The following is a 27,185-nucleotide window of genomic DNA, read 5'->3' as shown; positions in this document are numbered from 1 at the left end:
CTGTAAGAATAATCCAAAGTCTATTGTATGTTTTTTTATTCCTTATATCTAAAATAGCATTTCCAGTGTATGTCTGAGTAAATTAGTTCATGAATTTCCAGAGAAAGGCTCTGCCATTTCTCCATCTATTTTTATGCAAATGGTGTCATTTGAAAGCCAGGAACAGGTAGATATGCATCGATCTCATCGGCTGTTGTTTGTTTTATTAAATCCAGAAAGTTTAATACTAAAATACAAACATGGGATCTGGTGACAAAATGTTGTTAAAACAGAATCACATTGCTCTTCCAAAAGAGAAAAAGAAATATTGAAACTGGACTTGTTTAAACCCAATGAAAGATTTGAACTTGACTGAGATGTCTCTCAGTTACCGTACAGTGAAATACAACAAATCAAATACCACGAACAAGAGCATTCCTCTTATTTTTCTACCCTCTTCACCCTTTGGAGCCACAGGAAATATCTGAAAGATGCTGTTAGACCAATGGCTTCCCTAATGAACACTTTATGTAAGGCATAAGCAACTCCCGGCTGAGCAGCTCCCATAGACCAGTTTCTGGCTTGAAATCTAAATTGAAGAAATGCTGTTTGATGTTGCCTTTTAATAGCCTCCGCGTTCTGTAAAAGGCCCTGGAGGATGATCCTGTGCAGAATACAAATACATACACTAACATCAACACATCTTGTACCATGCTCTCTATTGTATGTGACCAGAATGTGGAAACGCAGTCCCACTTGCCCTCTTTCATCAGCACGCTAACAGCATCTGGAGAGGATCAATCCAATTAGAGTAATGGCAGTGAATCAATACATTTTCTCTCCAGGATGTTAGCTAAGACTGTGGTGGTGGGGGGGAACCACATTAAATCCCGCTTGCTTGATACAAAACTGTACAGCTCCACAGCAGATTCTTGCTAAGCTGCCCGGATTTATTACAGGACCGCCATGTCTAACATTACAAGTGCCAATCAATGCCGTTGCCGTCAGCAGCTTTATCGCCAGTGTTCTTTACCACAAGCATAGCAGAAAAAGCATGGCACAGAAATAGGGCTGTGCCCTGCTCCTGCTCGCATTTACCAAGGTGAAACCCCACCGAAGTCAATGGCTTTGCAGCTGGTAACTGACGACATGAATTTGGACCAACGGTGCAGACCTTAAGCTGCAGCCAAACAGCTCCCAGCTCATAAAGGTGCCCGCTGCATTTCCCCAATTCTGGGCTGCTCTGCACCAGTCTATTCCCCTGCTGCAGCTTAGAGAAAACTGCCTAGGGTGCATTACAGTAGCTCGGGATCAGTGAAGCGCGGGAAAGAAAGATGAACTTTGTACAGTAGTGACATAGAAACATATTCATTTGGTTTGCATTAATTCATCTCTCTTTTACAGATGACGGCTGAGAGAGGTTAAGTGACCTATCAAGGTGACCAGGAAAGCATGACATTACGATCTCAATGCCACATGTTATAAATGAGTTCAGAATCTGGCCCTTTAAATGTGAGGGGGGGGATCATAAATCTTCCAGTGCCCTGCACGAGATCATCTTTCCTCGAGTTTCATTTCCTTTTCCTCCTCCTCCAAGTGTGCCTAGATTGTAAATAAACCCATTTAAAGATCAACCTGTTGCGCTGAATTTGTTCCTAATGGAATTCCATTACTTAGGTCGAGTGTGAATTTAGCGCATTATGGGTAGTACTCTGTTGCCTTCCAAATTTTGGGTTAAAATAATCAAAACTGCATTGTGGTGTGTTATTATTAACTGTATAATGCTAGCACCTGGAGTGCCCAGCTGAGTTTGGGGCCCCATCATGCCAGGTGCTGTGTACACATCAGAAGAGACAGTCCCTTCCCCGAAGAGCTCACAGGCTAAATGGAGAAGACACAGAACAGAAGGATTATGATCTCTATTTTACAGATTGGGAACTGAGGCACAAAGGCCCAGAGCCTCACATGTATTTAGGCACCTAACTCCCATTTAAATCAATGGGAGCTAGACACCTAAATACCTTGGAGGATCTGGGCCAAAGAGGCTATGGCCCTGATTCAGGAAAGGATTCCTACTCAGAACAGCACCTATATCTTCAGAGGGATGGTAGCACATGCTTTCCTCACTCAGGGCTCAAGTGACTGATCCAAGAACACAGGAAAAGTCTGTGCAGAGCTGGGAACTTCACCTAGAGCTGAACCCAAGTCCAGCACCTTCACCCTTGATTTAGTTGGGGATTGGTCCTGCTTTGAGCAGGAAGTTGGACTAGATGACCTCCTGAGGTCCCTTCCAACCCTATGTTCTATGATTCTATGAACCCCAAAACCATCAGTGCATCAAATATATGCCTTTGATTCCTATTGGATAGGCAGAAATGAACTCATGAGCTGCTAACCACTGGAACAAGTGTTTTACTGTCTTAATCAACTAGTAAGTAGGTCAAGATCAGGCCAGTCAGTTCTCCCCTTGGGTCTCCCCAAGCAGCGTTTTATGACCATTACTGTGACACTAAGCCAGGGTATGTCAGATGAGTGCAGTCTAAATCCCTAGACAGACACCTAAAGCAAATACAGAACCAAAATTGTCTTTCTGAATGTATTGGACCCCCGAGGCCTAGTGGATGGCTGGGTAGTAACACTCTTATTTTGCTGTTTTATCACATGAGGATAGACAGATTACCACTGGTATAGCGAAGATCTGCCTTTTTAGGCTATAAATCACCCAGACATCCCCAGAGGTGCTGAGGTATTGTCATGTCTGGGAGGCAAGGCAGACTGTGTCTCACACCCTGATGGATTTTATTAGCTAGGCAGACTTACAGAACACCGCTGCTTTGGTAAGGACTCTGACTACAGCTGCTGTTTCCAGGAGGATGAGCTCCTATCCACATCTGGATGCTGGTGATTTATAACTGGCAGCTCTGATAAAAGAAGAGAGACAATTAATTATACTTGGCATTTCTAAGCCTGTAAGCTTAGACTGTAAGCTCTTTGGAACTGGGATTGTTTTATTAATTATTATTATTATTATATACATACAGTGCCTAGCACAATGGGATCTGATCCCTGAAGGGGGCTTCTAGATGCTACTACAGTACAAATAGGAGCAATGTAGCAACTTCCATCAGAGGGTCTCAGAGTGCTCTTGGTTGTGAGGAGGGCAAGTAGCAGATGGTGGACCTTGCCATGTTTGACCTCCTGGCTCTGGCCCCACATCTGGCTCCTACATGGGGGTTTTGGTCATGGGGAGGATCTACGCAGCACGCAGATGCACTGGCCACACCCTCACTAGCAGGAAACATGACCATTCCCCTGTGCCCGTTTTCCCACAGATGTCGTATCCAAGGCACATAAGGATGAGGGGAGTCCTCTGTGATCTCTAACCCATCTATTGTGCCCACACTGTGAATGTCTAACGTATCCACCCCTGGTGCTGAGTCACCACTTGACTCCCTTCATACCTCATTAAATATCTGTTCATCTGCTCACAATGGGGGTGTTCAAAAGTGCCTATGGGAGTTAGGAGCCCAATGCCATTCAATGGGAGCTGTGCATCTATCTCTCTTTAGCCCCTTGTGAAGATCCCACTCAACAATCCCAGCTCTAGCCACTCCATGCTCATGTCAGGAAACAGTTCTCCCCACCACTGCATAAGAGCCAGCAGTGAGGCTGAGGATGACTCAGAATCAATGACGCAGTAGTGGGGCCCTCCCCAGTTCTCCAGCTATCAGTGCTATTGACCTTAGGATGCACGTGCAAGGACCTGCCATATACTGGACAGGGTAATAAGGGAAAGCAACTGATACTGCTGGCCATAGAACGAGAGGAATCTCGTTGTTGTGAAGGAGACAAGCAGATTAGTTGCTGCTAGTCCTGCTTACAGGCTGGAGAATGTGCAGTAGCCTTTACAGTTCTTGCTATTCCTGCCCGTGACATAACTATAGTCAAAGCTTCTCCCCATCTCTCTGCTGCTTCTTTCATCCCGTGATCACCACCTCTGACCTGCCTTCTGCTGCAATTCAGCAGGTAAAATGAAAAGTATCAGATGGGTCTGTAACTGGGCACTGGGCCTTGGAGCATATGCGCGCATCACAGTGTGCCTGGTATGACCCATGGGCCCTAGAAACTAGGAGCTGCAGGGCACAAGAATGGGCCCTACAGGAAACCAGGTACAAGACTTCCCGACTTTGAGGCAGGAGAAGCAGCCAGGAGAGACTCAGAACTGTTCTACACTGAAAAGTTAGGTTAACCCAGCTACATTGCCCGGGGTGTGAAAAATCCACACCCCGACAAACATAGTTAAGCCGACCTAACCCGCACCGTAGGCAGTGCTAGGTCAACGGAAAAATTCTCCCTTTCACCTCGCTGCCACCTCTCAGGGAGGTGGATTAATTACAGCAATAGGGGAACCCTTCTGTAGTGAACCCTAGGGAACCAGTAGTGAACCTGTAGGGAACTCACTGTAGTTAGTGGCTATGCTGAATCATTGCAGCTGGGCCGCTGTAGCGTTATAACGTAGCCCCAGGATCAGGGGTGTTTTCACAGGGTCTCTCCATAGTAGACAGAAGGGCTACTGAAAGGGGAGGTAAGACTACATACTTTTCCAGGTGCAGAAAGCTTGGAAAGCCTTTGGGTGGTTAGGTACCCCTAGTTAGAGTTTATTTGATCTTGCTTTGGGGCCTTACTTGTTGACAAAGTGAGCCTGAACACAAGGCATGTGAGTGGGACTTTGTTTTCCCTCCCCAGCCAGTGAATCTGTCCACAGCTTAAATAGATTCAGAAGTTCCCAGTCCAAGTTTCAACAGGAGGTATAGATCCTTCCCTTATTGGAGAAATAGAGTCGGAGAGTCATGCTTTGCTTCTAGTGCCGACCCCCTGCCTGTATGGATGCAAGCACCAAGCCCCATCTGTACAAAATCTCCAGTGAGAGCAGGGAGGCAGCCAGGGATTCAGCGTTGCCAGTAGAGGGAAGGGAAGTGGGGATGGCGGATTTAAAGTTAGGAAGAAGTAAAACAGTTGTTTTTTTTAAACCTAGAATGTGATAATTTGTCACAAAATGACTTTCCAGGGCTGTCTCTGCAAACAGCTCCAGAAACTCCCCACTTCCTCCATTAGTTACTCACAAGTCTCCAAGGTGATACTGTTCACCACAAACGAGGCAACTGTCACCATGGTCCTTTCCTGCCAGTTCTTCCAGTAAAGTCCACATCGGAGGTTAAATATGTTTAGCACAAGGCATTCAACAAACACCCCTCTCAGAGCCAACCAGCTCAGGACTAACGGTTTAGTTGTATGTTGGACTAAAGAATGATTAAATTAAGAGTGTGGATTTTATTTCCTGCCATCTGAGTCACCATGGAAGGGATGCTGTGGCAGTGAGTTATTCCTAGAGCATGAGAGAGGAAAGCATGGATCATCTTAATGCACGCATACCAGGGGACTGATTTAAGGTTCCACAGACCCCCTTACTTCTGCCATTTCCTAACTTCTGAGTGCTTGACTTTGCCACGTTAAAATGAATAATATAGCTGTCGTGCATACATAGAAGGCAGTCGTGAGGCTGGTAGTAAGCTACCTAGTGGCAGGTTCTGGCTATCGCTCTGGGAAAGGGAATCTAGAAAAGAAGTTTGGAGGAAGGTTTTAATACTTTGGGTTCTTCCCCCCCCCCCGGCAAGTTGTGACTTCGAATCTAACTGTGAATCACTACATTTCTAGACAATTTGTACCTCGTTTAAATGCTATAAACAGCAGGTAGGTGTTCAAGCAAATTAGTCTGTACAGCTATTTACAAACTTCATTGGCTCAGTAGATGATAAAACACTTTCTTCTTTCCTGTAATAAGTCTGCATAAGTAGATATGCAGGAGGTTGTTATGGTTCAGATTTTAACCTTAAAAGATTATTTGGATTATGTAAATGAGCAACTAGAGGGTATGCACCTGCGATACCATTTAAATTCAAATGACCTATTCCTTGCTTATTAATAATGAATATGCACATTCTGTGACCACGCGCATATTAGCATCAGGCAAAGAACAGAACCTACCTGAGCTGCAGCTCCCAGGTGCAAAGGCCAGATTAGATGCTTGTGTGCTCAGCTATACTGAGCTCATTTAAGACAGGATTGGTCCTGGGACCATAGAGAGTTAAGGCTCCTTGAACATCATGCACTTGGTTAAATATTATGAAAGCTGGGCCACCTTCAGTTCATCAGCCCTAGAGTTATGCAGTTAACCCTTTCATGGCTTCAGCTATAACCTCTGCCCCTCTCACCCCCCCGGTCTCCATTACCCGGATGCTATTGTGATTGTGGGTGAAATTCACAAGCACACATGATTACTTACGACTTTGTGCTGGGAGTCCATAGGGATTGTGGGTGGATGTAATTCACCAGATGAGGTGCAGCAGGACCCTTTCCTGGACGCTACTAGTATCTATAGGTTGGAATACTGAGTAGGGTTTCCGGGCCTCTTGCTCCATGTAAATGCAGACCCATAGTCTTACCCTGAACCCTCCCTCCAGCCATACACTTGCTTATTTGGGACTGGCACAGAGAACCCTTCCATGACCCGCAGGGTGGGTGTTCTGAGGCAGATTTCCAGGGTAGACCCATTCTAGGATTTTATTTAAGATAAAAGACTTTGGGACAGCCTCTTTCTGCTGGGGAGAACTGCAAACCTCATATGACTTATGACAACCTGCCATGTAAACACGCTGCCCTTGTCAGATGCACATACACTGGCTGGATGAGCAGCATAAACACTGTTAGCCAGCAAGCAGGCCTGCCATAGTACACCCCAATGGCTGCACAGAGTTATTTTAAACTTGACTGACACTGGAGGCCATGTTTGCAATTGCACCTGCAAATTCATTTTCCACAATGGGCCAGATTCTCTCCAGCTGCACTGGGAGGGGAGATGTAACTGGCTTCCTGCTGGCTCCAGTTCACTGATTCTCAGGCTTCAGGTGTTCCAACCCTAATGTAAATTACACAACCCCAAGGTTTAAAACTCTAACTTATGACAGTTGACTGGGGTCCCTGAGTAAACAGTCCATGCTTCTTATCTGTGTCTGTATGATGCCTATCACAATGGGACCCATTCTTGGTTGATTCTTGGGCACCACTATAACATAATAATCAGGGACCATACATGAGCTGAGAATTCACAGCATTGAATCACCTCCTACCTCTACCTCCCCCAACATATGATCAAGCCCCCTAGGGAGGAACAATTCTTAGACGCCAGCTCTGATTGCTACCCCTACACCAAGGGAATTCTCAGCTGGGAAAGTAGAGCCACCCCTCAGGCAATGCAAAGGGGTTGACCCAGGGTAGAGACTGGCTCAGCAGTTGTATTCATGGCCAACGGCCAAACTGAGAATTTGTCCACGTGGGTCTGGTTTTCTTGCAGTTTAGGCAAAGAAGAGAGTCAGCCCTTATAAGACTGAATTCAGCCTCTGCCAGTTCTGTTTGGGGGCCTGGTGTCCCTAACCCACTCATCTGAAAGGCTAACAAACTGAACTGAAGACAAGTCGTTTACAGTGCAAGGAAGGAACAAGCCCAGAACCACAAAGTTTCGCTAGGCCCAGGCCTTGGCCACCTTGAATTTCAATGGTGTGGAAAACAGAAGAATGTGAGCACCCAGGGAAAGTGGAGGAGTAGTGACACTGCAGAGAAAAGTGATCAATGGGATAAGGAGGGCAGGGTGGAAGAGGGATCGAAGGGATGTGCTGGACTTAGACAGGGGAACGTCTGCTAAATGGTGAGCAAAGGGAGTCTCGTCTATCTGCTTCTCACCCTAGCAACACAAATGCACAACCTGAAAATCCATCAGTGAAAGCTGTAAGGCACTTTGGATGCCCTCAGGTTGAAAGTTACTCCACACACCTATGCTCATTATTGACATTTGAGCATTTTTCTTCTTGTAGGGACCCAGCTTCCAGCAACAGCAATTGAAGCCGTCAACAAAATCAACTGCCGTTGATAGCTAGCACCTGTAACACACTCATCACAAGGCTAGAACAATGATTCCTAAAGGTGGGGGCTCCATTATTCATGTATGATAATCAGAGTGAAACCCAAGGCAATCAATATTTGCCTTACAAGGCATAACAACTTGGCATTCGATGGTGCGGGACTGGGTGTCGGCTGCAATGAACAGACATTTGTCACTGGTGGATGCTCTCCCATCTTTCAGAGCCTTTGACCTCTCCAATTTGCTGTCACTGCTAGAATGAAAGAATTGTTAGCTTGGTTACAAATTACCGTAACGTCCCACATTCCACTTAAGGAACAAGTATCCATCAATCACTCTCTCCTCTTTAGGCAGTTGCTGTCCAAGCTCCAACCACTCAGTGCTATCAAAATATCCAGTTGCAAACTAGCAAAAGCACAAATTAAATCAAAAGATGATGCTAAACTGAGTGGGTTTAGGAACTTATGCAAGGACAGCGCTTTACAAAGAGATGGAGAGGTTAAGGGGCATGGGCAGAGAACAGCAAAAGGAGATTTCACATGGAAAAGTGCAAGCTAATTCAGCTTGAAAACTATGACCTGAGCTCTATTCAATTAGGCATGTTTTATACTAAGGTTCCAGTCACAAGGTGACTGACCCCTTTAAGGGGAGATGGACCCAGTCTGACCCTGTGATTAATCAGCTGCCTCCTAGCTGAGGGGCTAAGAGTCAGGTGGTGGCCTGCAGAGCATTTGATCCTTATAAAGGCCAGCAAGAAGCTCAAGCTGAGCTGGATATGTGCAGGGGAAAGAACCTGGCTATAAGGCAAATCCAGGGCAGGAGGCCTGGGGAGTTAGGAACTGCAGGGAGTAGAAAGTGACTCCCAAGGCTTAGAGCAAAGACTCAGAAGGACAGAGAGGTGAGGGAAAAGCAGCTGGGACTGTAGCCCATGTTGGGCAGAGGAACTACTTTATTTTGGTATTTTGCCTACACTTTCAGTGTAACCAGTAAACTGTACCCTGAGGCAAGAGCCTGAAACAGACTCTTATTAGTTCTCTTACAGTAAGACAGATGTGTGCTGGAATCCCTTAGCATAGCTTTAACACAGTCAAAGAGCATAGGTACATCATGCATGACGAGGCTGGGGAATTCCACAAAGCAGAGAATACAATCATGCAATGCCCCAGGTCCTACACAAAGAAGTCCACATAACCCATTCCCACACCAGCCAGCCAGCCTTGGCTCACAAACTGCTAATCAGGGTGAACTGTTGTGGGTAGCTCATCTTAATTAATTAGCCTCTTACAGTTGGTATGGCTACTTCCACCTTTTCATGTTCTCTCTCTCTCTCTCTCTCTCTCTCTCTGTGTGTGTGTTCTTACTATACATTCCATTCTACGCATCTGATGAAGTGAGCTGTAGCCCACAAAAACTTATGCTCAAATAAATTTGTTAGTCTCTAAGGTGCCACAAGTACTCCTTTTCTTTTTGCGGATACAGACTAACATGGCTGCTACTCTGAAACCTGTTGTGGGTATGATAAAGCTGCCCCTGCTCAGTGGGTTACTTTGATCAGGCTGGCCCAGATCAAGGCACACATTGCCTTTATTCATTTCCAATCCACTGCTTTTATAATACAAAACAGGGAAGACTCAAAGGGGCCCAGGATTACACTTATCATGGGTGTCCTCAGCAGGGTAACAGCACAGAAGTGAGAGTGAGTTGCTTCTAGGGCATGTGTTCTCTTCGGTATTATCCCTCTGCTTTCCCCCATTGTAGTTCACCAACAGCACATACGTGGGAATTCTCCTCCCTTGATCCTAGCTGAGCAGACATTTCTTGTGGGGACTTTTCACTGCCAGCCCTCCATTAGGCCTATCTCACAATAGCTGCATTCACAAGAGGAGGGCGTTATATTTATCAAAGCAGCACAGTGTAATGTCACAGGCCAGGCCTACAGTAAGCAATTACCAAGGCGCTGACGGACAAAGCAAAGGCAGAGGAAGGGCAGTGAGATGTGAGATTTAAATGTTAAAGAGAAATATTGAATATGGAAATCATCACACAGGAGAGAACGTGAACAAAAGTTTGAAGACAAAGTGACACGTCTCAGGTTTGACCTGTATCTGTTCATACATCCATGTTATCCTTTGGGTATATTTTTAACACTTCCCCCCAATCAATGTTTACAGTCTTTATTCCACCCCCTAAAAATAAATCCGTAGCAGCAGCCATCCAGTCACAATGGAGCAGCCCTATAATAAATATAGTGCACACAGCTAAGTCAGTCATCACACTTCAGTAATCCAGTTAGTATGCCAAAGCAACAACCTAAGACTCAGATTACTGTACATAACCTAGGGCTTGTGAGCAAGCCATGAATAATCAAGTGAGCACACAACACCAAGGGTTCCTGAGCAACCCTATGGTAAACTAGTAAATTGGCGCAAGCCTCTTACAAACTAGCCAGGGAGTACGGTTCAGCGCTCACCAACAATCCTACAACAACAAGCCACTGAGGTCACAACAGAAAGGCCCAAAGTTTATCCCTTTTCCTCAGCTAAGAGGAGGGAAGGCTGCAGCTCTGACAGGAGGTCAGGTGTGCCGGAGGTCTAGCCAAGCACCGGCAGCAAAGAGTGACTTTATTGCTCATGTAAAAGAGCGAGCAACATTTCCTTTATACAAGACAAAGAGCAAAACCGATACAACATTTGCTTTGTAGATCGCTCTTAACCACCAGGCCGCCTTCTCTTGAATGAATATGAAGCTCCAATTTTTGTTAATTTGGATTAGATCCAGATTCATTGGTCCACACACCAAGCTTTCCAGGGCTCTATGCTGCTTACACTATGAACAGCTTTGCTAAGTGATTGGCTCCTGAAGACCTGTCTTGCTAATGAAACCTCATTAGAAATGTTCAAGAGGCTTGTTCATCAGCTAATACTGGTGTTACTTTGGCTTGCGAGGGTCAGAGCACAAAACGCTTTACCGTCTGTGTAGCAACTAAAATAGCCCTTGAAGCAAACGGAGTAATTATTCCCAAGTTTCCTTGGTTATGGCAAAAGGATCCTAGTTATCCACCGATTTCAAAGCACTTAACAAATATTGTCACCTCTACAAGATATTATCCCCATTTTATAGATGGGAAAACAGACAGAGGTGAAATGACTTTCCCAGGTTCACACAGTGCATCAGTGGAAGAGGCAAGAATAGGTCCCAAATCTTCCAGCTCCCAGTTCTGCACCTCAGGATAGTTTTTTTGGGGCTCTCTCCCTTCCTAAATAACATTTAGGAATGAAACTGAATAGCAGGCTATATCCACATTTTTCCAAGTTGAGTATGTCACCTAGCACTGAAAGCATGCTACTAAGCATTTAATGCTCTATAAGATATTGGCAAGTAAGCAGTGGCTGTGACCACTTCCATATTAGTCACACTTCTGACCTTGAGACAAGGTGTTTTGTGCATGCTGCATAAATTAGGTACATTACATTGCAAAGCTGTGAAGCTAAAGAACAAGTGCCAGCAATTCCATTTCAGCCTGATGGACATGGCAAGAAGTGTTAAGAGGGTCCAGAGTAACTGATTCTATAGTTAATTAAATCACAGAATGCCTGGGTCTAAACATTTTCTTAGCCCTTGAGAGGATGAATGAGCACGTCCTTCTCTCAGGGTGCAGCATGTCCGGTTTTACCCCTACAGGATTCCTTGGATTCCACAGTAACCAAGTTTCTGAGCATGACTGCTCTGTTACCCTTGTCCTAAAGCTACACCAATTATTTCTAGACTCTCTCGCTTTCCCTGTTCCCCGAGAATATCTCTTGAGCATATCTATTTTTATAGATATAAAGAAAATTGTCCATGGTTTTCAATTCTTCAGCTCCTTTCCAAACAGCAAATGTGGACGCCTCTCAGTTATACATAGTGGGGACGGGTGTTCAGGGGTTCACCGACTCCCTGTGGACCCCTGAACACCTGTCCCCACTATGTATAACTGAGAGGCATCCACTTTTGCTGTTTGGAAAGGAGCTGAAGAATTGAAAACCATGGACAATTTTTTTTCAGAAGCAGGGAGAACAGAGTCCCCTTTATTCTTTAGCATAAATAATGGAAGGATTCATTCACATGCTCGTAAGACAAAAAGAAATAAATAAAAACCAGCCCAATTTTGTTTTGCCAATCATGCACTTAATGTAATTTTCTTCTCTCGTCTCCTTGTGCTGGTGCATGGTGGTTCACAAAGACTTTAATAAGCTGGAAAGGTGCCAAACCCATTTCTGTCTCATTAAAAAAAATTATCCCAGTGACAAAGGTGATTTTTTTCACATCAGCAGTCAATTCACTCACTAAATTACAACCCAACTGACAGACTGTCTTTAATGGGAGTTGACTCCTCTTTCTGATGTGTGTGTGTCTCTGTGGAGATTATTCATGAAAAGTATCTGAAGTTTTAAAAATGGTTACTATAACCTCAGAGCCACGTGTAGCCTTTTGAAGCATAAAACCAATTATTTAAAAAGCAATTTTGATAGCCAAAAGATTATTAGTAACAGGCAAAGGCCATAACAAAATAGCCTTCTTTCACTTTCAAAGTAAAGCTCGATCTGGACTGTGCTCTAGGTTATGCTAGGGAATTGGTAACATGGCTTTAGCAAAACTGGGTGGAATTTGGTAAAATGTCACTGGGTGCGCAGAGGTTGTGCTTTTATACCGATGGGGGAGAGGGGGGGAAATGCACAACTGTAAAATCAGGAGCGCAAAACAATGAAGGTAAATGGAAGTCCCTGTCCAAAGTAGCAGATCAGTGATATCTGTGTTTCAGTAATTCTGCTGCACAGGGTGAAACTAATCTCTGTGGGGTCAGATCCTGAGCTGGTGCAAACTGTCACAGCTCCAATTACTTCAACTGAGTTCTGACAATTGACACAAGTTGAGAATCTGATCGTAGGCCTTTAACATAAAGCTTTACAGAAGGATCGACTGTTACAGGATTCCTTCCTCCACAGCATTAAGGCATTGGGGTTTTTAAATCAAATATAAATATTTGTAGCCAGAGTAGTAGCCGTGTTAGTCTGTATTCTCAAAAAGAAAAGGAGGACTTGTGGCACCTTAGAGACTAACCAATTTATTTGAGCATAAGCTTTCGTGAGCTACAGCTCACTTCATCGGATGCATTCCGTGGAAAATACAGTGGGGAGATTTATATACACACAGAACATGAAAAAATGGGTGTTATCATACACACTGTAAGGAGAGTGATTGCTTAAGATGAGCTATTACCAGCAGGAGTGTAATGACACATCCACTCCCAGGCTCTATTCAAGCCTAAGTTAATTGTATCCAGTTTGCAAATTAATTCCAATTCAGCAGTCTCTCCTTGGAGTCTGTTTTTGAAGTCTTTTTGTTGTAATAGAGACTGAGAGTGGATGTGTCATTACACAAAGTAAAACTATTTCCCCATGTTTATTTACCCCCCTCCCCCCACCGCTCCTCAGATGTTCCTGTTAACTGCTGAAAATGGCCCACCTTGATTATCACTACAAAAGGTTTTCTCCCCCCGCCCCCTGCTCTCCTGCTGGTAATAGCTCATCTTAAGTGATCACTCTCCTTACAGTGTGTATGATAACACCCATTTTTTCATGTTCTGTGTGTATATAAATCTCCTCACTGTATTTTCCACGGAATGCATCCGATGAAGTGAGCTGTAGCTCACGAAAGCTTATGCTCAAATAAATTGGTTAGTCTCTAAGATGCCACTAGTACTCCTTTTCTTTACACAAATATTTGTTAACCAGAGAAAATCCTTCTCAATTTCTAGTTGAGCTCTTCGGCACTCCTTTTTATTACCTTAGTACAGCAGCAAGATCTTGTTCCAAAGTGATCCTTTTTTCCCCCCGCCCCCCATTACTCCTTCAAGGCTCCAGCTAATGATCTTGTGCTAATTTCTCTCTTCTTAGCCTGTGAAGAAGCAGTGTGCCCTGTCCAACTCTTGCATATGGACAGCTGCAGCTGAGTCAAGTTGACAGAACACATCACGCACACTAAGGTAAGAATGATTTAGCCAGTAATTAATACTCAATGCACCCTCTATCTGAGGAACTCCACTGCATTTGTGTAGACAGATGGAGTCAGTGGTCCCACATATACAGTATCACAAGCATTACGTGATGGAAGGGATATCTCAAGATGTCCTAAGGCGGGGAGGGGGGGAACAGTAATAGTTTTAATTCACACTATTGTGCAGTCTCTTCCTAAACCATACAGTAACTTACAAGTTAACTCACATCAGTTTATAAATAACTGCTCACTGCAAGTTCAATTCATATGATGCAGTCTCCTGAAGAAGGTTCCATTCTGGATGAGAAACTCCTGAATCTTGAGGTATCTGCAAAAATAAGAGCTCCAAAGATAATCACTTGGTGACTAGAAACACATCAACTTCCAACAAATATTCATTAGAGGCACTGATATCAGACTACCCCTTTGCTCATCCTCATTTCAGTTAGCTTGGCACTTATAGGGAGATGGTTTTGCACTGTCTCCGCCAAGCACTGACTCGGAATCCTGAGCGTGGACCAGAGATTTTTGCCTGCAGCACTGACTTTTTGATTAACAGAGACCTAACCAACATGACCAAAAACTGAAAGCAAACTGATGCTGTACAAACCTGTATGGCCCAGAATCTTCACTATCCTGATGCAAAGGTAAGATAGGAAGATAGCAAGAACCCAATGTGGCTGCACCAGGAGTTCTTTAATGACATGGAAATCAAAAAGGAATCATACAAAAAGTGGAAATGTGGACAAATAGCTGAAGATGAGTACAAAAGAGTAGTGCAAGCATGTAGAGACAAAGGTAGAAAGGCTAAGGCTCAAAATGAGATACACCAAGCCAGGACATAAAAGGCAAAAGGAAGACGTTCTATAAATACATTAGAAGCAAAAGACAAAGGAAAGCACTGGTCCACTACTTAGCAGAGAAGGAGGGCTAGTAACAGACAACAAAAAGAAGGCAGGCATGTTTAATGTTTGTTTCTGTCTTCACTAAAAAGGCTAACTGTGACCAGATGCTTAACACAAATAATATTAACAACCGGGGGAAAGAACACAAGGCAAAATACGGAAAGAACAGGTTCAAGAATATTTAGATAAGTTATATTTAAGCTGGCAGGGCCTGACAAAATTCCCCTAGGGTACTTAAGGAACCAGCTGAAGCAACCTCAGAACCATTAGCAATTATCTCCAAGAACTCAGAGAACAGGTGAGGTCTCAAAGGACTGGAGAAGGGCAATATAATGCCTATCTTTAAAAAAGGGAACAAATGGGACCTAGGGAATTATTGACCGTCAGCCTAACTTTGATACCTGGAAAGGTACGGGAACAAATGATCAATTAAGGTTATAAGTAAGGCTAAGATTTTGTCACAAATATTTTTAGTAAAAGTCACCAACAGGTCACAGAGTAATAAAGAAAAATTCAAGGGAGCCCACGACCCATCAGTGACTTTTACTAAAAATATCCATGACAAAATGGGGAGCTCATCTGTGGGGTCCCCACACTGCCTGCAGTGGGTAGGCAGCTGCAGAGGCCTGCTTGAAGCTCTGGGGGGCCCCTGCCACTTGTTGCCGGCCAGGAGCTCCAGGGAGGCCCTGCTGCCCACGGCAGCTGGGAGCTATAGGGTATCCCCACCAGGCTGCAGGTGTACCCCGCAGCTCCTGGCCGCTGCCCAGGGTGGTGTGGGGGGACCCTGCAGCTCCCGGCTGCCATGGAGGTTGCTAGAAGTCATGGATTCCGTGACTTCCACAACCTCCGTGGAAAAAAAATCAGAGTCCTAGTAATAAGCAATAGCCAACATGGATTTCTCAAAAACAAAATTATGCCAAACCTATCTAATTTCTGACAGCCTTACTGGCCTAATTAATGGGAGGAAGCAGTAGACATGACAACTTGATTTTAATACGACTTTTGACATAGTCCCACAACCTAGGGAAATGTGTTTTTGATTAAATTACTATAAGGTGGGTGCACAACTGGTTGGAAAACTATACTCAAAGAGTAGTGTTTGTTCGCTGTCAAACTGGGATGATGTATCCAGTGTGGTGCTGCAGGGACTATCCTGGATCTGGTATTATTGGACATTTTCATTAATGACTTGGATAATGGAGTGGAGAGTATGCTCAAAATCTGCAGAAGATACTAAGCTGGAAGATGTTACATGCACTTTGGAGGACAAGATTGGCTGTTACATGCACTTGGGAGGACACTCAAAATAACCCCGACGAATTGAAAATTGGTCTGAAATCAACAGGATGAAATGCAAGACAGACAAGTGCAAAGCACTACAGTTAGGAAGGAAAAAATCAAACCCACAAATACAAAATGGGGAATAACTGGGTAGGTGGCAGTACAGCTGAAAAGGATCTAGGGGTTAGAGTGCATCACAAACTGAGATTCAATGTGATGCAGTTGCAAAAAAGGCTAACATTCTGGGGTGTATTAACAGGAGTGTTGCATATAAGACACAGAGGGTAACTGTTCAATTCTACTTGCCACTGGTGATGCCTCAGCTGGAGTACCGTGTCCAATTCTCAGCACCACACTAAGAAACATGTGGACAAGCTGGAGAGAGTCCAGAGGAGAGCAACAAAAATAAGAAAAGGTTTAGAAAACCTGACCTATCAGGAAAGGTTAAAACTGGGCATGTTTACTCTTGAGAACAGAAGACCAAGAAAGAACCAGACGAGAGTCTTTAAATATGTTAAGGGCTCTTATAAAGAGGATGATGATCACTGTTCTCCACGTCCACTGAAGGTAGGACAAATAGTAAGATTAATCTGCAACAAGGGAGGTTTAGATTAGATATTAGGAAAAAATGTCTAACTAGAAAGGATAATTAAGTGCTGGAATAGGTTTTTAACAGGGGTTGTGGAATTCCCCTCATTGGGTGGACAAACAGCTGTCAGGACAGGGCTAGGTTTACTTGGTCCTGCTTTAGTGCAGGGAGGTGGACTAAATGACCTCTCAAGGTCTGTTCCAGCCCTGCATTGCTATTATTCTATGATCGTTTGGCTTGAGTGATCATGCCCAGTAATGCCAGTTTCATCTCAGCCAGATCAGTCAACCAGATGATTCCATCTGCACCGAGGAATCAGTTATGTTACATTATAAAGTAAAGTACAAAATTCCCAGCCGGAGAAAATTTGTTATTTGGCTACAGCCCTGATTTATATAGCACGTCAGCAAACTTTGCATCTAGCACATTGCACAGTTGGTGGTTCTAAATTAAATATTATGGAGAAAAAGAAAATAGCTTCCCTGCAGTTGTACTACTAGCCATGTGACAAACCTCAGGACTTCTCCCTTAAACAGTGCTTTCCACATTCAAATTGATTTATAATTTTCATTCACACCCTGATGAAGTACTGGCAATCTCATTTTTAGTTGAGAAATGGAGGTACAAAGGCTACTGCCTGCTCCCAGAGAGAGACCATGTCAGAGCTTCCATTAGCACTGTGAACATTGGAATTGCCATAGTGGATCAAATCTCTGATCCATCTAGTTTAGTATCTGGTCTCCAACAGTGGCCAGCATCAGATGCTACAGAGGAAAGCGTAAGAAACCTTTTAAGTCACCAGAAGTTTGTCTTAAACCCTGAAGCAAGAGGCCATGGGCTTGTCTACGCTTACCAAGGGATCAACGTATGGTGATCGATGCATCGGCATTTGATTTAGTGGGTCTAGTGAAGACCCGCTAAATTGACCACTGAGCGCTCTCCCGTCGACTCCCGTACTCCACCTGAACGAGTGGTGCAAGGGAGTTGACAGGAGAGCGTCTCCAGATGACACAGCATAGCGTGCACCCCTTGGTAAGTAGATCTAAGTACGTCGACTTCAGCTATGTTATTCACATAGCTGAAGTTGTGTAACTTAGATCAATCTCCCTCTGTAGTGTAGACAAGGCCCTAGAGTTCCTGGCACTGGTCTTGCACATGATGAAACAAGGTATATGTGTGAGACTCAGACACGGTATTAATCATTAGAAAGGGTGGAGTAATTTAAATAAGTTATTTATTCTGATGGTTTAAATAATCATTTTAATGTTGTTTAGCATTCATACTTTTTATTTTCCTAAAGGTTCAGTCTCATTGATTAGTATAACCATTAAAATATTGATTTGCAGCTAAATGTAGCCTTTATGCTAAATTTGGTACATCTTTGCCAACCTATAGGATGTACTATATCTGTACACATTTATTCAGATTAATGTCTACTTTTTTTTTGTTAAGAAATGCATCATTCACCATCTTCTAACAATTAGGATGACCACACTCAGTAGATTATAAGCTTTGTAATGATACCTTACAAGAGACCAGATACATGAAGCATATTCCAGTTACATTCTATTCACACATTAGCATATTTTCATAAAACCATATGGAGTGCAATGTCACAGTGTCTATACTACAGGGAGTATACCATCAGAGCTGTATTGGGCTATGTCTACACGACCGCGGTAAGTCGACCTATGCTATGCAACTCCAGCTACGTTATTTACGTAGCTGGAGTTGATGTACCTGAGGTCGAGTTACCACGAGGTCTACACGGGGACTTACCTTACTCTTCTCATTGGAGGTAGAGTACAGGGGTCGACTGGAGAGTGATCTGCTGTTGATTTGGCAGGTCTTCACTAGACCTACTAAATCGACTGCTGGTTGATTGATCTCAGAGCATCGATCCCAGTTGTAGTGTAGACCTGCCCTTTGAATAGTTCCCTAGCATAGCTGCAGCTTACACTGACAGAAGAAGTTTTTCTGTTGGTGTAGGAATACCACCTCCCAGAACAATATTAGTGACATCAGTGGAAGCCCTCTTCTGTCAGCATAGCTGCGTGTATGCTGGGGGTTACGTCACCATAACTACACTGGTTAGGAGTGTGATTTCTTCAAACCTCTGACCAACATAGCTATACCCATATAACTTTTAAGTGTAGACTGAGCCTTAAATTTGACCTCCCTTCTCTCTGTAGTGAAACTGAAGCAAAGTGATTGTTAGGGAACAATATTACAATTTCAATATTTTTATTTATTCCGGAGTATCTACGTCTTTGGTTAACAGAGGCATCAACAGAGCACTGACTGCACTCATGTTAAAAGATTCAGGTTCATTTAATTCATTTTTTTAGATTTCTCATCTTAGTTTCAGTATTTTTTACTATAATTTATTAAATAATTTGAATTAAGCTTTAACCTTAACATAGGCTGTCAATTTAGAGTTAAATTTTAGGTAGGTAGGTTTATTTTTAAAAGGAATCATAGAATATCAAGGTTGGAAGGGACCTCAGGAGGTCATCTAGTCCAACCCCCTGCTCAAAGCAGGACCAATCCCCAATTTTTGCCCCAGATCCCTAAATGGCCCCCTCAAGGATTGAACTCACAACCCTGCGTTTAGCAGGCCAATGCTCAAACCACTGAGCTATAAATCAAAACCTCTGATTTAAATAAAAATCCCATTTTTATATGTATTTTTCAAATAATCTATTTTTACCCACTCTGTCATTAGCCCTTAATTAAATTCTCGTTCCCACAATGAGCACAGATCAAGAATATTCATGGGATCAGTTATACTATTCAGTTCTTTGCACCACCTGGTGAATTTCATTTGCAAGTGCAATCTGAATTACCATAGATCTTAGCTAGAGGGACTGGCTACACACTCACCTCATTCTTAAAAGCTATCAACAGGAGACATCTTCTGTTAAGGCCCATTCAGTCAAACTGGACAGTCTCTACGTAAAAGAATAAATGGACACAAATCAGATGTCAAGAACAACAACATTCATAAACCAGTCGGAGAACACTTCAGTGTCTCTGGTCACTCGATCTCAGACCTAAAGATCGCAATATTAAAACAAAAAGACTTCAAAAACAGACTCCAACGAGAGACTGCTGAATTGGAATTAATTTGAAAACTGGATACAATTAACTTAGGCTTGAATAGAGACTGGGAATGGATGTGTCATTACACAAAGTAAAACTATTTCCCCATGTTTATTTCCCCCCCACCCACCTCTCCTCAGACGTTCCTGTTAACTGCTGGAAATGGCCCACCTTGATTATCACTACAAAAGGTTTTCTCCCCCAGCCCCTCCGCTCTCCTGCTGGTAATAGCTCATCTTAAGTGATCACTCTCCTTACAGTGTGTATAACACCCATTTTTTCACGTTCTGTGTGTATATAAATCTCCTCACTGTATTTTCCACTGAATGCATCCGATGAAGTGAGCTGTAGCTCACGAAAGCTTATGCTCAAATAAATTGGTTAGTCTCTAAGGTGCCACTAGTATTCCTTTTCTTTTTGCGAATACAGACTAACACGGCTGCTACTCTGAGGCCCATTCAGAGAAATTTTGGGCCCCTGTATATTACGTTTGCTGTGGCCCCACTGCCTCCCACTTCACCCCAGTTACAGACATTTGGCGAGCCCCCCAACCTCAAGGCCCCAGTACAATTTTCCTTACTTTCCTCCTGCTCTTGTCAACCCCACATCGACTACTATAACTTGTATCTTACAGCCTCCACAAAAGACAAAGCTATTAAACATGGCAACACGAGCCACCTATATTACACACAGGTCACCAAATACATGAGCAGCCCTCAGGAAATGAGCAATCCTTAATCTGCCTTGGGGTTTAAGCAGGGAAACACAGACAGCCAGCCAAACAGAGCTAAATTTCAAATACTGGGAATTTGTGGAATCCACATTTCTCTCCAGCCAACCCCAAGAGATAGAGGGTAAGGAGCAGGAGCAAAGGGAAGCCTTTGCCTCTCCCCTCATAGCAGGAAAGATGCTGGAATTGGGGAAGAACAGGCACTACTGGCCTGCCCACTCATCCCCTCCCCATTACTCTCACAGGGGGACAAGCATGGAGGGGAATGAGAAGAGTCAGATAAGAGGAAACCTTAACAAGGCAGAAAAAACATTCCTCACATAAAGCACCAACAGCCCCAAACATGTGTCCATGTCTGACACCTTGACCCCTCAATGACAAAAGGCCACACAGCACACACACAAAACAGGGACTTGCATATATGCAAAATCCCCACATACTTTATGTAGCTGTTAAAGCTGCCAGCTCACTCACCCAGTCTTCAAAACTATCAACTATGTATTGTCAGTGCTGAATCCCATGTGCACTAATTGCAGCAGCAGCATAAACTACACGATACCAACTTCAACTGGGCATTGATTGTTGCTATTCATTTTAAATTCAATGAACTCCTAATGTCAATGTTTTTCAAACTGTTTCACTCCACTACAGAATTCAGCAACACGGGAACCTACTACAGAATTGATGTGCTGACCGTCTCCCAGTACATGGGGCTTTGAAGAAACGAAGTGAAAACATATTGCTAGAAATGGGAACCTAGAATTTTCCAAATACGCTCAGTGTTGGCCTCACTCTGCTCCCACTGAAATCAAAGGGAGGTTTTCTATGGACCCACCGAAACAGTCTTGTAAAAGGCAGCTCTATTGAAGTGTAACAAAATCCACATCCAAGATGGGAGTGAATTTGGTGTTTGTGAAAGTGAAGAAACAGGAGTGTGAGAGGCATACTGTAGGCAGATGATGTGCAAGTGTTCTCATCCCCCTCAATCACAGTCTATATCAGCCCTGATACTCCAGTCCTGGGCCTCTGCTTAGCAGATTTGTGTACAACTATGTGGAGCTAAGAATAAGTTTTAATGTGCAAAAAATGTTATACTAATGGCTTTGAGCACAGAACTGTGCATTGGTGTAGTTATTTTGATTACATCAGCACCCAAAGTGTGCTAGACACTTTCCAAACAGAGGGTAGGACAGTTCTTGTCCAAAAAAGAAAAGTACCTAACAAATTAGCTTCAGGACATAAAGATCTAAACATGGTAGTGGCCAAACTCAAGAACTTGGATCTGTGTAAGAACATACTGGAGAAGCATCTGAGGCTGCAAGACTAGAACTTAAAATACTCCAACAAATAAGGTTTATTAATTGAAGATTTCCCTCAAATTACTTTATGTTTCAAGCCATCCCCCCAACATACCTGCTGCCACCACATCTCTTGGCACAGAATGCTGCTCTTTCCTTCTGTTCTCTGATCTGCTAAATAGAATAACTCCCAATGACTTGCATTTCATCCCTAGGTTTACTACAACGGGTGCATTTTCATTCTAACAGAATTCAATGTAACTTGGAATAGATTTCTGTGTGATGAATTCTGATTACTCCAGCAACTGAAGCTTATATAAACCAACTGATCTGCCTTTCCAGAAAGGTAGCATTAATCAACAAGACTCCCACGTAATCACACAGCATTTGCAGTCAGACTCAGTACATACACAGCGGTCAAGTCTCATATATAGTGGTAAGAAATGGCAAGGCCAAGATATTTCAAGCAATCACTTCTTGAACAAATGCTGCACCATTACAAATCCATGGATTAAAGAGCAGAGGTTGGAAGGGAAGCAAGAGGATTCAGAGTTGTGAATTGCAGGTCAGACAAGCTTGGGCTCAAACAAAGAAGATAAAGTGATTTCAGTTATAAGATATCTACAAAGGAATTCAATTATGCAATTCAGAATACAGAACATCCTGCACTTATCTTAATAGTGACTCAATTAGCCTCTTTACTTATGTTCCAGTCTAATCAAATATTTACACCTAAGTAGATATGCTTTTCACAATTAAGATGCACAGCAAAATTTTCAAAAGTATCTTAGTCACCTAGTTTAAGTCCCATTGCATTTTTGTTCTTTTTTTAGTTCCTAAATTACGAAAAATGGGACTAGGCACTTGTGAAAATTTTGCCTGCAATCTAGTCAGTCTCAAAATATACTATTTTGAAGGCAAACGTGTCCCATCAATATGTTCAAATTACCTGAGCTGGGTATTTGTTTAACTGAATAGTAAATAAGGCTATGAAATAAGTTTCTGCCAAATCTCCATTTTGTAACCATACAATACAGCACCACCTGGCAAAATTCTCTTTGCTGCAGCAAGTAATTATGACAAGCAGCTAAAGACTTTTTCCATTAACAATCATCAAAGCAAAGAGCTAGCAGGTAGATTTTATGCCTGGGCCGGTATTTTCGCAAGGCTAGCACAGCACATCAGAAACATCATTGTATTAACAGAGTCAGGGCGACTTCTGCCAGTGGGATATCATTTTTAACGTAAAATCTCATTTTGCATAATCCAGCATTTTAGACATCCGTTTTTAACATCTACGTTATTTGTTGACCCTGTCTCAGAGGAAAAGGTTTAACAAGTGTGTTCATATAATAACCAACAACTCTTTAAATTTAGAAATTTATTTTGTTTAATCCACAAGCTTTATATAGCTTTAGTTAAAAAAACAGAAAAACAGTGAAAACATGACAATATCCAAAGTTCAGGTCCTTCAGGCTTTCAAAGACATCATCTCTGAAAGTTACGTATACCATTAAGAAGAACTGCAACCAGACAAGAATCATGAATGGGGCCACAACATCTTTTCACAAACAAAATTTATGTAAGTGTGGAACTTCTCTGGGACTGCTGATAAGGAAACTGCCCTTTTTAAAAAAAGAACAAAAATACAAATGAAATTCCAGTGTTCCAAATCAACTTATTACATCAATATAAACCCACAGTGTCCTGGCAAACGACATGCTTTCATTTACGTACCATTCTAGATTTCTGTTCTTGATTCACTTTAATGGCAACTACACAGGTAACAATAGAGCAATTATGGCATTAAAATATCATATGTACTTCCCTTGCAATTGAAGTGGTTTCATTTCTGGGCAAGCTTATAAATCACAAAGGTTAGTAGCAATATAAGTGGATAAAAAAAATGAAAACTTTATAAACATTTGTATAGGTTTTGGTACATTTTAAAGAAACTGAGGTTGCCAGTCATTTTTAAAACCCTTGACCCATCTTACTGCTTCTAAAAAGTTTCACTCTACATGAAATAATGTCAACTGTCAATGAAAGAATGTCACTAGTACACTGTGGATGCTTTTTGTAATGTAAATCCATGCCTTTTTTACATGGTGAACCTCAACCTAGCAATTATTACAACAAATGTTATATTCTAAAGCTCAAACACATTTTAGCAATTTGAAATTGAATTCTGAGTACAAACCAAATAAAATGTACATTATATCAAAGGTTTCAGCCTAAGATGGTGGGGACACTTGTGCCTTCCTCATCGACCTCAGTGCCTTCTCTCGCAGATGTTTTTCTAAATCATCCAGGTTATCTTCTGCTTCGCTCTCTGTCTCCTTAAAACAAAGATACAGAAGTGATTATTTCCACAGACATGAAGAGCTAGACCAGGTAATAGCCATCCTGATACTGCAATATGGCAAATGTAAAATTGTGGGATGCAAAGTTGCTACATTTCTGGAAGGGTAGAATACAGGAAGACAAATCTTTTGATTAATGTGATACGCTGATGAGACCTTTGGGAGAAAACAGGAATGAGTGTGTGGTAAAATGGTGTCCCTATTAAAAAAAAGGTGGTTTACAATGGCTAGGCCATGAGTGCCCCCAGCTTCCCATTCTTCTTGCTGAAGTAATGGTGACTAGGAACAAAGTTTTAAAGGAGGGGTGGAGGAGAAAACAGGTGACCATCGGTTCTAAGGGGGAATCTCCTTAGAGCGTTAGGTCCCGCTGGGAGTGGGTGCCAGACAGGAGGATGTAAATTATACAGACCTTTGAGGAATCTGGCTGTGACAGGTGGGCAAACACCGAGAGCCCCTGGATGGGTAAGTGGAAAGCTGTGATAGTAGCCAAATGTACCCTAAGAGCTGACAGACCTCTCGCTTTTAATTTTAGTATCTAGCCCACTATCTTGAGAAGCAGAACTTCCAAGGCTTGGGAAGATGGAAAGAGAGCCCCAAGAGTAAAAGCATTTCCCCTTCTGGAGGTAAGTCTCGTGGGTAACCAGGCTTTCTGCTGGACAAAAGGACTGACTAAACTGCATCTAAACAGGTCAATTCCACGGTTGAGAGCCATTCAGCAGCTACACCGGGGTTCAGAGAGGAAGGGTTGGGGTGGATGAGGGACCCCAAGTTGTGTGTCAATAGGTCCTCAGTGGTAGGAAGTCACAGGGGTGCCCCTCAGAGGTGGATGAGGTTTGAGTACTGCATCTGCCTAGGCCAGGCCAGTGCTGTAAGAATAGCTTTCGTTCTTTCCATACATAGCTTGGTAAGAGTTGTGAGGATTAATGATGCCTGTGGGTAAAGCATACAGTAGGGCAAAAGGCCAAGGAGATATCCATGCATCTCCTATAGAACTGTTTCAGAGTAACAGCCGTGTTAGTCTGTATTCGCAAAAAGAAAAGGAGTACTTGTGGCACCTTAGAGACTAACGAATTTATTTGAGCATGAGCTTTCGTGAGCTACAGCTCACTTCATCAGATGCATACCGTGGAAACTGCAGCAGACTTTATATATACACAGAGAATATGAAACAATACCTCCTCCCACCCCACTGTCCTGCTGGGAACTGAGGCTGGGAACTGAGGCCATAATCTCCCCTTGAGCAAAACAGGTGACATTTCAGGGTGCTGAAGAGATCTACTTGTGGTAGACCTCAGGTCTGCAAAAGAGTTTGAGCTCCCATTCGCGGTCTTGCCAGAAAGCGTCAGCTTAGGAAGTCTGTGGTTGTAACAGATGCTTCTGTTAGGATGGGAAGCTCACTTGCAAAGAAATACACCTCAGGGCAGTGTCTGCAAAGACTGGTGCTTCACAGCGACATTCTGGAGCTGACAGCAGTTTGATACATGTGCCAGTATTTCCCTCCATGATAGACCAACCACTGATGTGGCTTTTTGATGGGAAATACTCTGTGCACAAGGACTAGGCTCTTGGTCTACCCTGGCACTTGATGTACATCTCTGCCCTATTGTCTATTGTTACCCCGACCAAGTGGCCTTGTATGTCTTGGTCATCTGTGAGCCGAACTGCAGCAATGAGATTAGGCCAGATAGCGTGGGAAATCTCTCAATGGGAAGGTAGGCTTTTGCTGCTGTGGAATCCAAAACAGCTCCTGAGAAGTTTATCTTAGCAATTGGAACAAGTTTAATGCCTTTGTTGTACCTGTCTGGACCTTGGTATGATTCACCCGGATCAACATGTTGCCCAAATCTGGGGATACTGAGATCCCCCACTGACGGACAGGAGCTGCCACTACCGAAAGGACCTTTCCCAACACCCTTGGAGATATGGTGAAGAAGAATACTGAGAACTCAATACCGAGTGCTTCTGAAGGGAAGAACTCAGTATTGATAGTGGTCTGTTCCTATTACAAAGCACAGGAAGCGCTTGTCCGACGAGTGGATGGCTACATGAAAGGAGGTGTCTTGTAGGTCAAGGGTAACAAACCAGTCTCCTGGATCAACGGGTGGAAGAACTGGAACTAATGTCACCATTCTGAAGTGTTAAAAAAATAGTAGTTAAAGTTCCTGAGGTTGAGGATCAGTCTCCACCCTCCATCTCCCTTGGAAACCAAGTAACTGGAATAGAATCCTTTCCCGATGAACTCTGCTGGAACCAGCTGTACTGCCCCAGAAGTGAGGGAGGGGGGTGGGGGTGCAGGATGGAAGAGGACACAGAACCTTTTGCCTTAAGAGCTTTTTATGAGAGAGGTCCCTGAAGAGGGATAGGGAGGAACAGAGTGGAAATGGACAAAGTAACCCACTCTGGGGACTTCCAGTATCCACTTGTCTGAGGTAAGGGGACAGTCAGTCAATCTCCAAAGGGGGGGGAGATTGCACAATGCGGAAATCCAGTGAACTGGGATGATTTATGCCCTTGGCCAAGGTGTCAAAAGTGCTTTTTAGAAGGAGGGAGCCAATTAAGAAGAAGGGGTCAGTAGTCTTTCTGCAGCTTGCTCCTTCTCCTGAAGGCCTCCTCAGATATAGGGAAGGTGGACTGCTGATGATATTGGAATGGCCTGGATCTCTGGGCAGGCTGTAAACAAAGTTCTCTTTTTATTGCAGGCACGTAGAGAATCCCAGTGAATGCAACGTAGCCCTGGAATCCCTGAGTGTGTGGAGAGAGGAGTCCATATGATCACTGAAGAGCCTGGGTCCTTCAAAGGGGCGATCCTTGACTGTGGACTGTACTTCTCTTGGAAGACCTAAGGGCTGGAGCCAGGATACTCTTCTCATGATCACTGCCATGGCCATGGATCTCAACACTGTGTCTGCAGCATCTAGGGCAGCTTG

The 27,185-nt window shown here is 43.4% G+C and overlaps 1 protein-coding gene and 1 long non-coding RNA gene across 9 annotated transcripts in view; both read right to left on the bottom strand.

Moving 5' to 3' along the window:
- Positions 1-19: 19 nt before the first annotated feature.
- LOC144277283 (uncharacterized) lies at positions 20-19,718 on the bottom strand. Of its 2 annotated transcripts, XR_013348429.1 has the most exons (4): positions 19,649-19,718; positions 14,218-14,318; positions 2,800-2,900; positions 20-643 (listed from the first exon to the last, which is right to left on the bottom strand). It is a non-coding gene; the product is annotated as an uncharacterized LOC144277283 (long non-coding RNA). The 2 variants fall into 2 exon arrangements; XR_013348428.1 differs by lacking the exons at positions 14,218-14,318; positions 19,649-19,718 and adding an exon at positions 5,103-8,059.
- Positions 19,719-23,261: 3,543 nt separating this feature from the next.
- SRRM1 (serine and arginine repetitive matrix 1) overlaps positions 23,262-27,185 on the bottom strand; it is a 28,523-nt gene continuing 24,599 nt past the window's right edge. For all 7 annotated transcript variants that reach the window (XM_077837645.1, XM_077837646.1, XM_077837651.1 and 4 more), the window contains one exon: positions 23,262-24,234. In XM_077837645.1, the coding sequence (XP_077693771.1) occupies positions 24,130-24,234 (105 nt within the window). In that variant the 3' untranslated portion in view covers positions 23,262-24,129. The remainder of the gene's footprint in view (positions 24,235-27,185) is intronic.

The sequence above is a fragment of the Eretmochelys imbricata genome, chromosome 19 (genome assembly GCF_965152235.1).
Source record: "Eretmochelys imbricata isolate rEreImb1 chromosome 19, rEreImb1.hap1, whole genome shotgun sequence".
Classification (NCBI taxonomy): Eukaryota; Metazoa; Chordata; order Testudines; family Cheloniidae; genus Eretmochelys; species Eretmochelys imbricata.
Note: the sequence above shows the minus strand (reverse complement) of the source record. Positions and strands in the feature narration are given on the sequence as shown.